The sequence below is a fragment of the Acomys minous genome (assembly GCF_964271855.1).
Source record: "Acomys minous genome assembly, chromosome: 8".
Classification (NCBI taxonomy): Eukaryota; Metazoa; Chordata; class Mammalia; order Rodentia; family Muridae; genus Acomys; species Acomys minous.
In genome coordinates, this window is record NC_140489.1 from 7,521,825 (window position 1) to 7,532,720 (window position 10,896).

Sequence of the window (10,896 nt, forward strand, 5' to 3'; positions counted from 1 at the left end):
CTGGTGCTCCAGCCTTAGCTGTTTGTTTATAATTTAAACAGTCTGTTTGGTTCCAGGTACTCATGGGACGCTCCTTCATGCCTGTGCATTTTTAAGGAGTTTGACTGTTGTAGCTCCCTCTGCCTCCTAACATTCCTACAGCATCCCCCAGGCATGAGGATGGGGTTTGGTGACATCTCTGGGACACGTGTATCTCATCTATGTCTTTGAACATTTATTCTAAAACAAAATAAGCCCGGGGAAGTAGCACAGTGGGAGATCATTTGCCTAGCCGTGGCTGGGTATGCACTGTAGAAATGAAACAAAGCGAAATAAAAACTCACACCAGCTGGGGGAGTCTTGGGATCCCTCCGGGGCTGGGCACCTTTTCTGTGGCCTTTGCAGCCAACGCTGCCTGCGAGGTGAGAAGCCCCAGCTCTCGGTTGTAAAACATGGGTGACCAATTCACCCTCGGAAACGGGGAAGGAAGGGCGGCCTGGAGGTGTTCCATCTCCTCTTAGTGCCTGTTTCCGTATCTGGAATACAGGCCAATAATGAGCCTGCCTTTTACCAGGGTGGGAGAGGGTGGAACAGGCCCTGTTGCAGCTGCGCTGGTGCAGGCAACAGTAACCATGGTGATAGCCAGTCCTGGTGAGTGGCTTTCCAGGCTGGTCCTCCTTGGATCACCCCAGGAGGCAGGGTTTCTCTGCACTGGCTCTCCCCTACTTTGTTGCTCTCCTACTCTGCCCCCAAACTTTGTAGCTGGAGACCACTGTGTAGAGATTCCTTGAAGGCCAGAGAGGGGCAGATGGCACCTCAGCATGTCTTGCTTGGGGGGGGGGATGTGGGTCCCCCAAATTCTCATGAATGACAGCTGCAAGAGACCTGTGGGCCGTGGGGGTGCGTGGGTGGAAGGGTGTGCTCTGGTACTTTGACGAGCATGCTTGGTTGGTCCTGGGGAGATTCCTTAGCACCTGTCTCACGTTGCTCATTTGTGTAATAATTCTGAGGCTGAAGCGGCTGGAGGCAATTTAATACAGAATATGTGTCTGCCCACATAAATAGAGGGGCCTTTAGGAGGACCAACACAAGTCTCGCCCTGGCTCCCAAACCTTGTTCCAGGGCGGTGCAGGGTCCCCTGATGGATCCTGCTGGTGTCTGGCGGGGCTCCCTTGCTGTGCTCAGGGCTCCCCCTCCAGGCAGGTCTAGGGGGTCCTGAAGTGTGTTGCTATCTATCCTTGCCTCCCTTGAACTTGCAGCATGAGTGACAGAACTGTGTCTACACAGGTTCAGGAGACTCATAGGTCCTGCAGCTGTGGGCAGTCCCCGATGGCCTTTGGGCTTGTCTGTGGCCCTGGAGGTAGGACCGTGGTGCCATGCTTTTGTTCTGAGAGCAGCTAGGTTCAGAGCTGGACTCTGCTCCCACACCATAGCGACCCCCGACAGATCCTGGCAGCAAGTTGGAGAAATCAGAAATGGGCTCAGAGCATATAGGGCCCTGCTACCTACAGGGAGGCCCCCGAGACTCTGTCTCCTGATGTGTGGGACAAAAGCCTGGCCCTGCCCTCAAAGCAGCAGGAAGTTGGGGCTTGCATTTCCCAAACTTCCCCTCAAATGCAGGTGATGCCTACCCTCAAAGAACTGTGTGTGGCGACATCTAGGCCAGAGATTCCGAGGGAGGACCGGGCAGGGGCCCCCAGCTATGGTGGCTGAGTTCTTTCTCTTACACAATCTTAAAGTCATAAGATCCCAGCCTGTGCTGACTGGAGCAGGAGGTGCCTCAATCGTCAAGCCAGAGGCAGCCCCCTTTTCCCACTTTAACCTCTACAGCAGCCTCTTGAAGCTCCTGGGTTTGTCAGGCATCGGCTAGCAGAGTGCCGGGGTTAGCCCTAGTGACTGGGCTCCCCCACCATGCACAATCCCCCAAACCTCCCCGAGCTCCCAATAGCATCACCCTCTAGCACTGTCCAGAGGTAAAATCGCCATTCAGCCATGTGTCAGAGCTGCAGGAGGCAGTGCCAACATGCAAGGAGCACACGCCACAGGCGCAAGGTGAGGTCCTCCAGGGCTACTGTGACGTGTTTGGCCTGGCCACAGTACAGGCCCAGGACCACTCCAAGCAGAACGCACAGAATCAGCCACAGGAGTAGGGAGCCGCTGCAGGATGCTGGCTGGAGCAGAGGACCACCATGGGAAGCTGGCCGGCTGGGGACTGTAGGAGAGTGACAGGTCAGTCCAGGCAGCTCCCCGGGGGGGGGGCCCTGCAAGGTGCACCCTCTGCTGGTGGGGCTGTGGTGGAGGGAGACTGGAGCTGTCTGGCTGTTGACTTGTAGTTAGCCATCAGAGTGATGGTCAGGTGGGGTCCTGGGGTGAGTCTCATGGAATCCATGGGACCCAGACTCTTGTCCTGCCTCACCTGCCTAAGGAAGGTTTCTGTTGCCCATCCACACGTGAGTGGCCTGGGGAGTGGCCCAGTGGGGATGGGGGCACTTCTAGAGTAGTCATGGAGACCGACCCAGGGTCTAGAATGATTGGGGCTGTGGGGGCGGTGGCTGAGGCTGTGTCTGGCTCTGCCCTGTGGAGGACCTGTTGGCAGAAGGAGCTCCTCCTCAGAACTCACCCTTGGTAGAGGCTGTGGGATCCTTGCGGGCAATGTCTGGGAAGGAGACCACAGATGGTTTAGTCAGGAAACAAGCTCTCCCACTCCGCCATACAAAGGTACCGGGACAAGTCTCACTGGCCTAGCCTAGAAGATGAGATTCCCAGAAGCCGGCCTTTCCCTAGAGGGCAGTGATGGGAGAGACTGCAGCCGCATTTGCCCATGTTGGCTGCTGTCTCGTTGACCGTGGCCCATCGTCATGACCCCATGTACAGGTTTACTGGGGCCCTGTCTCAGAGGGCAGCATGAGGACAGGATGGTCCCAGACCATGCCAGAGTTGAAAGGGCACCTTCCCGCCTACCCCAACCAGACCCTCACATCGGAGCCCCGGCCCCTCTTACAGTGGACAGCCACCTCCAGGGGCTCTCGGAACCGCACATGCCTTGAAGCTCTCTGTGGCTCAGCCCCATGGCACCCACATCCTTGCCGTCTGGGTCTCAGGATAGATGGGGGGCATTTCCTGTCACCATCCTAGGGTGGGGATGGAGAACATAAGACTGTAAGCCCTTCCTGCTTGGGACTGGCATCATGGGCCATGGTGCCCGCTGACTCCTCTGGGCTTAGTGCAGAGGACCTACTATGGAGGACCGGAGCGGGGCACAGAGACATTGGGACCAGCCATCAGCCTTCACCCGTTTCTACAGTGCTCTACCATGCAATGGCGCCTGGACAGTTGGGAGTGAGCGAGCTTAGCAGCTGGAAGGCCCTGCTCCATCCCTGTCTCCCTGCCAACCCCAGGGCTTCTGAGGGAAGATGCACACCAACTGCAGACAGCCTGTACACAACCACACTGACCTCCTGGAAATACTATCCAGAGGCCACAGGCTCAGGCATTGAGAGCCCAGTGGCCAGGGAACGTGAGTGGTAAGTGCCTGGGTACAGAGCCCAAACACCTGCCCTGCCATGTGCTTGGCTTGAGACACACTGGGCTTCTGACACAGTCCCTTGGGGTTGCCACGCAACTCAGACCTGGCCTCGTGGCCTCAGAGATTATTGGGCCCTCTTCTCTGACAGGAAGTGCACCCCTCTGCTCCCTGCAACTCCTATGCATCGGCCCAGATGCCAGGCTGTTGTTCAGATCCCAGTAGAGATTGCGAGGGAGGGCCTGGAACACAGGGGAGGGTCCTTGGTTTAGGGGCCACAGTCTGTAAGCTCCCTCCAGTGGGGTCCAGAGCTGATCGACAGCTGTGGCCAGCCAGCAGGCTAGGGTCTGTCCTACGTGAATCTGTCCTTCTCTTCACCTAGGTAGACTTCAGGCTGTCTGGCAGGAGGGGGAAGGCACCACTCACAGGCTGCATGTCCAGGGCCTACCCTCAGCGCTGCTCCCGTAAACTGCAGGGTCTTCATTCACAACGGCGTGGGACAGCAGGCTGTTTGTGGGACACAGTACAGGGGAGCCAGGGGCCATTTCTAAGTTGCTCCTGGCAGGGAACTGGACAGTGTACAGCTTGATGAAAAGCCCTGGGGGCCTGCCCTGCTCCACCCACAGCTGCCTGTGCTAAAGTGAGCCTGGAGTATCACTGCCTCTTCCTTGGCCTGTCAGCAAGCTTGGGGGTCAACAGAGCCTCTGGCTTCGCAGGTCTGGGCTCTCTCCTACTTGAAACCCCTCCCTCGCCTCTTGAGTGACTCCCTTCCCCTGTCTTCTTGCTTACCCCTGGACCGAGCCGTTACCAGCCTCTGCCAGGTGTGTCCTCACCCTCTCCGCCTAAGTTAACCAGCTCTGTAGCCACCTATGACTCTCCTTTCCTGTTTCCTTCTAGCATCCTTCCCTGTCCTCCAGCTTCTTCAGTCTGATTGTCAGACCTCCTCTGTCCTCGCATGGTGGTCCCATGCCATAGCCTCTGGCTTGGTGCAGAACAGAGCGTCCCCCTAGACCTGTGTGATCCTTTTTGTGCCTTTGCCTGTGCTATGCCACGCTTGGTGCTCTGGCAAAACAAAAAACAAAAAACAAAAAACAAAAAACAAAACCCTCCAAAAAACGGGACCATTTCCTTGTCTCCTACCAAACTCCCAGCCTTATCCCTTCCAGAGTCCCAGAGGCAGAGGGTATCTTGAGAGCAAGGGCAGGAATTCTGTCTGCCTTCTGGCCCCTGCCTCTCTGCCTATTCCCAGGAGCAGCCCGTGTCTCCAGAGCTAGCGTTTCAGGCTGTGTGTCCTTACCTTCTCAGTCCTGGGAGGCTGTGAGCCCCACGCGGCCCCCTCATTCTCTCTGGTTGGATGGCGTGTCTGTGGGTGGGAATCACGGCGAGAGACTCGAGCTGCAGACCTCATTTACTGAAACATCGTCCTATGATAAGAAAGGCGTTATTTATTGCACAAGCCATCCATACAGAGATAAAGATAAAAGGATGAGGAAATTCTTCCCTGGAAAGCAGCCTGGCTTCCCTAGCCCTCATCTTTCTCACAGACCTGTAGACACCAGCTTTCCTTGTAGGGCTCACAGCGCAGATAAATCCTGTGCCCTACCAGCTCCAAAGTCTTGCCGTCAGCAATTTCCTTCTTGGGCATAGTCTTCATAATTATCGCCTTTGACGGCTGCGTAATATTCCTTTGGGCTGATGCCCTGAGATTTACAGCCACCCACCCACCCATTGTCATGGGCTGCGGGAGTTTATAGTCCTGAGATCACTGGTATGGAGGTGGTAAACACTTCTGTTAATGCGATAAGTCCTCATTGAAGATGGGACACAGGGAGCAGGTGACAGCAGGGGCTTGTCATCGTCAGGCTGTTCTGGAAGGTGTGCTGCCTCTTCAGTTGGCCTTTGTGTTGGGTGGTGTGGGGCGCGATACAGCCAGCCTGCTTGTCTCTCTCTGTCCTTTGTCCTTCCCTCTCTATCTCTGGTCCTATCATCTCTGATTGTCTCTGCATATGTACATAACTCTCGGCCTCTGTCTCTCCGCCAATGTCCCCATCTGTATCTCTCCCTTTCTCTGCATCTCTCGGTCTGCATGGTCTGCATCTCTCTCTCCCCCGTTACATCCCACATTTGGTGTGGTGCTGTCGCCTTCTTTGCCTGTGGAGAAATGACCCTTGTCACTCCCCGGCTCCCTACAACACCCCACTGCTGTGATTATTTCTCCCAGCTTCAGCCATGCCTTCTGAGTCCTCCAGTCCTGTTCTGGGTGCAGACCCTAGATTCCCCCAGGTCGCTGGCCTGGAGTGGGCATCACTACCCCTTGAAGTGGGGCAAATACTTGCTTCAAGAGTCATGGCTCTGGCTCCCATAGACTCTCCACGGGCCTTGCCCTTGAAGACTGAGAGGACACAAGAGTGAGGGTCACCCCAGGAATAGCTGCCTTGAAGGTTGAGCCAGAGGCCTCTCTATACAGTCTCCCACAGGAAATAATGGACCAGCCAGGCTTTATGCTCGGTGGACGTGAATATGGCAGGTGGCTGCCCTGTTAATGGTCTTTGCCTGGATGCATTTGCATGGCTCAATTACTTGAGAAGGGAGCGAGTTCTCCTGTCACATCCTCAGGGTGGAGAAGGGGCAGGCCATGAGGCTCAGAGAGAAGGGGGAGGGGAGGGAGGAAAGGGGCTTATGCTCCAGGTCCACTCTCAGGAAGTCCCATACTCATACCTTACTGCTAGCACCCACTTTGTGGCCCTTTGTGGGGGGGGATCTGTTGGGGATTGTGAGGCAGTATGTGTGAGTGATTTCTTTTTAATATTTACTTAACTTATTTTGTTTTCTGTGTATGAATGTTTTGCCTGTGTGTAAACACATGTACCATGTGCATGCAAGTGGCTCACTGAGATCAGGCGGGGATGCCAGACCCTGTGGATGGTGGTAAGCTACCACATGGGTGCTGAGAACTGAATCCCTGCCTTCTGCAGGAGCAGCAAGTGCTTCCAACTGCTGAGGCATCTCTCCAGACCTGTGTGTGTATTTGTACACACATAACAGCACATATATTTGTGGATGTGCAGTCTGTGTGAGTGTGCATACATGGGGTTTTATGACATATGGTGTGTGTGTGAGTGTGTATGGTGTATGTGTTGGTGAGTGTGTGGTGTATGTGAATGTGTGTGTTATGTATGTGTTGGTATATGTGTGCTGTATATGAGTGTGTTTGTGAGTGTTATGTATGTGGTGTATGTGTTATGTATGTGGTATGTGTGTGTGTGTGTGTGTGTGTGTGTGGTATGTGTGTGTTGGTGTATGTGTGGTGTGTGTATGTGAATGTGTGGTGTGTGTGAATGTGTGGGTGGGTGGGTGTGTCTTGAATCCTTATCTCTGTGGCCTCAATCCAGTAGAGAATGCTCTCTGGCTTTCACACTCCCATCAAGTGTCCAGAGGGGAGCATCTCTGGCTCACATAGTGGATGCATGCATGCACACACACACACACACACACACACACACACACACACACACACACACACGCATGCCTGCTGGTATCCCTTCCCACTGGCCCCAGAGCAGAGGCCTTGGCACCAGCAGAGACAGGCCGTAACCCGAGTGCGTTTGCTCAGAGGCTGGCTCGTGACAGATGGGTGATAAAGGGCGGAAAATAGTTCCAGGAGCCTGGGGCCTGGGGCTGGGGAGGGGCTGGCATCTAGGGCTCTGTCCTTCACTCAGGGAAACAACCCAGCAGCTGCCCCTCTTCTGGTCAATGCTAAGTTCCTCTAGTCCAGGGGCAAGCAAGGGGCACTGTGCTCCTAGCAGAGAGGAATCTGGACCCAGGTCAAGAATGCCACCAGCCAGGTCTCAGAGCCAAGCTCAGACATTGCACCCTCAAGTCCAGGCAGGTGAGCATGGTGTGTGAAGACAGTTGGAGTGCAGACATTCCCAGGGAGAAGAGTTCCGCCCTGAGGTCAGCCAAATCTCACCAAAGCCCCAGCCTGAAGATTCCCAAGAGTCTAGAGTCTCGGCTGTCTGCCAGGGTCTGGTCAAAGGATCTTCCCCCCTCACCTATTTTGAAGTTTCTGGGAGTCAGCAGAACCGCCACCCCCCCCCCCCATGCCACATACCGCTTGCCAGCCTGGCTATCTATACACATTTGCCTCCCGTTTTCTCCTTCATGTACCTCCATGGTCTATGATATGTTCTGGGGAGTCTCTGGAGTGGGCAGTGTGCCAAATGAAACAGCTGGCACAAGAGTGACTTCAACACTACCTACCAGCCCGGCCAACCTCACACAGGGGAGGTCCTTCCTTCCTTACCTCTGGCCAGTGGCTGGCACTGTGCTTGGCAGCCATGGCTGCCCGCTGCCCACCCCTCACACTTTTTCTATGCTGGGGACCTGGAGGGGCAGAGTATTCTCACACCTGAGCTCTGCTGGATTTCCTGACTGTCTTGCTGCAAAACCACCTCCTCTGGAGACACCCTGGAGGGACTGGCGGTGGCCCAGGGCCCTGGAAGCCAGAGCTTCTATGCGGCTTTCCTTACACGCACAAGCACACGCAGACACATGGGTCCGTGCACACAAATACTCTCTCTTTCTCTCACACACACATACACTCTCACTCTCCCCCACCAAGACCTGCCCCACCTGGGCTCCTGTGGCACTGTGCTTGTCCTTCGTGTGCTTGCCCACCTGCCTTGTCCTGCGATCTGCTGCCGATCAGAGCCCCACACAGGGCAGGAACCCGAGCTGTTGCTCCCAGAGCAGCTGAGAAGTTTCCATTACCGCGACATGGGGGCAGTGGCCTCAGCAGCCTTGAAGACAGGCAGCCTGTTGACCTCAAGTTAGCTGGATCTATAGGGGGGGCTGTTGTACTCAGGGCCTAGTGGCCTCCCACAGGATGAAGTTTCATCCTAGGAGCCTCAGCAGCCTGGCCACAGAGGGCCTGGGACAAGGCGAGAGGCTGCTATCTGCTCTTCCTCTTCCCAGCTGGAAAGGAAGCAGGAAGCTGTGGACACTCCTTCTCTCTCACCTCCCTTTTGCAGGGCGGGAGGCAGAGTTCAGGCCAGGCAGGCAGTGGGGTCCCTGGGAAGGCTGGTGTTCCTAATCTGGTCCTCCTGCCAGGAATAGTCTGGAAGCTCCCCAGATAGCAAACATTCCTGACTTAAGTGAGAGGGAGCGTTCTCAGGAAGGCTCCCGGCTAGGCTGGTCTCTGTTGACTTTGCTCACACACCCCTGGCCAAGGACCAAGGTGTAGGAGCAGGCGCTGGGCTCATGCCCCGCTCCCCCTTCCAGGCCTTGCTCGGTGACGTGGGGTCTGCCCAGCTCAGCTGCATTCTGCTCTTGTAGTGACAGAAGCACAGATTGCAGCGGTGTGCAGATGAGGTTAGGAGGAGCCTTGAAATGAAACAGGACAGTGACCTTAGCTGGACAGTGTGGACCCTCCCCTTAGCAGGACCTAAACTGAAGTGAGTTGGTGTGTGTGTGTGTGTGTGTGTGTGTGTGTGTGTGTGTGTGTGTGTGTGTGTGACCTGCGAGGCAGGTCAGAGGTCTGCTCTAGCCAGCAGCTGGGGTCGTCAGCCCACCGACACATGCTCTCTCAGGGAAGGCTGACTGTGGCATGCTGACTCAGCCCTGTGCTGCCCTGGGAGCAGACCCTGGCCGTGTGTTCTGTCTGACACAGCAGTTACTCTGTGGCCAGGGGCGAGCCATCCAGCCTCCAGGTTTGACATGGTCACCTCCATGTTCCTCCCAAAGATGGCCTGGCAGGGTATGGGCTTGGGGCTTTTGCAGCCCTAGGGCCAGGTGTAGCCACCCAGACAGAGCCTTGGAGCCTCAGGTACCTGGGCTGAGATTGAGCCTCTCTTCTGCTCTCTATATACATACATAAGGACACATGGCGTCCTGGGCTTACCAGCTGTTGTGGTTTATCTGCTGCTCTTCCACTGCAGGAGGCCCCTCAGAGCCTGTGAAAGGGGATGGAGGCCACCCCGGAGAGTGCCCATGGTGACTTGTGTGATCTCTGCCCACACTTCCTTCATCCTGCTGCTCACCACAGTTGGCTTCCTGCCAGCACCTGTCACTGGAAACCTTGATCCCAAGAAGGTCTCATAGACCTGGTCCCCAGAGCTGATTACTCACCTGGCAGCCTCCTGGGTCCACGAGGGATGAAGGTACTGTGCTCTGCAGGATGTCTGTGGGGCGCAGTCCAGGACAGACCTGGTGGATTTCGGTCAGCAGCATTCACTGTCTCCTTGAGAGGGAGGCCCTGGCCAGCACCTGTAGGCCACACTGGTCTCGACAGAATTCCTTCTGACGGGGCTGCCTGCCCATATGTGGGGTACAGTTATTGCTGATCTGTGCTGAACCACAGAGCTACCCAGATAGCAAGGGATGAGCTAAGACTGCCTTCCCCTTTGACAGAAATTGCAACAACGTTGAAGGCAGGCCACTGGCTCCTGATCCCAGGGCCCAGTGGACAGCTGGCCAGGCCTGTATAAAGGCCAGGGGTCAGCACCGCTATCCCTGCCCATCTTGGGCCAATTTGTTCATACCAGGCCAGTTCCAGAGCTGTGAACCTCTTGAAAAAGCTATAGTGTGGAATTAAGGGTACAGTGCATATGGGAGGGTGATACAGGGCCTGTGAGATGTGGGGTGACTGGAGAATCCAGGTCCTGATTAGACTTTATAGTAGATCTTTGAGCTGCAGATGGGACCTAGTCTGCTCCAGGTCCCCTGCTTTACAGGACATCCTGGCCCTGGGAGTACAGGGCCCAAGTTACAGAGGTAGGCATGTTGGTTGAGCCCTAATAGAGCCCTGAGACGAAGGGTTCTGGCCTCTCTTCTGAAGGCAGGAATGACCAGAATCATGCACCAGACTGTGTTTGTTCCTGCTCTGAACTCTGTACTACAGAGTGACGTAGATCAGTAAGTCCCTGGCCTCACGCAGGAGAGAGATTCCCTATGGCCACGGGTAGTGAACACTGGAGAAGACCCGGTGCTGCTTTCCTTCCTGGGAGGGTATTGAATGTCTCCAGGAGGAGGTGACCCACGGGGCAGAGGCTGGGCGGGGGGGATCCCCTGTTGTGGGGGATCCCTGGTTGCAGCTTCTCTGGAGGCACAGAAAAAACCAAGAACATCACAGTGACCTTTGTGTTATCAGACCTTGCCTGTTTTCCAGTCCTCCCTACTGCTGTGCTGTACCGGCCGAGCTGCCAAGGCTTTCTCTGGCCTTGTCAGGCGGGAATGCAGAGGTCCGTTCCAGAAAGGCAGGACGAGTGGAAAGACAGGCCAGGGACTGGCACACACTGGTTGCCAGGGTGGGCAGTGGGTAGTGATGGTATGGTGGGACTCAGGCTGGCTGGGGACAGGCAGGCGTTAGTTAGCCTATGGGCCTGGGGCAGCAGAAG

At 55.8% G+C, this 10,896-nt stretch overlaps 1 protein-coding gene across 3 annotated transcripts; it reads right to left on the reverse strand.

The window, feature by feature from the left end:
- Positions 1 to 995: 995 nt before the first annotated feature.
- LOC311604020 (nutritionally-regulated adipose and cardiac-enriched protein) lies at positions 996 to 9,885 on the reverse strand. 3 transcript variants are annotated; one of them, XM_084793465.1, is made up of 5 exons: positions 9,629 to 9,885; positions 4,800 to 4,926; positions 2,981 to 3,110; positions 2,600 to 2,635; positions 996 to 2,191 (listed from the first exon to the last, which is right to left on the reverse strand). In XM_084793465.1, the coding sequence occupies exons 2-5, from the start codon at positions 4,908 to 4,910 to the stop codon at positions 1,977 to 1,979; spliced, it is 492 nt and encodes a 163-aa protein (XP_084649591.1). In that variant the 5' UTR covers positions 4,911 to 4,926; positions 9,629 to 9,885; the 3' UTR covers positions 996 to 1,976. The 3 variants fall into 3 exon arrangements, with proteins under 3 accessions (XP_084649591.1, XP_084649593.1, XP_084649592.1); XM_084793467.1 differs by lacking the exon at positions 9,629 to 9,885 and adding an exon at positions 8,180 to 8,836; XM_084793466.1 differs by lacking the exon at positions 9,629 to 9,885 and adding an exon at positions 8,135 to 8,834.
- Positions 9,886 to 10,896: the final 1,011 nt, after the last annotated feature.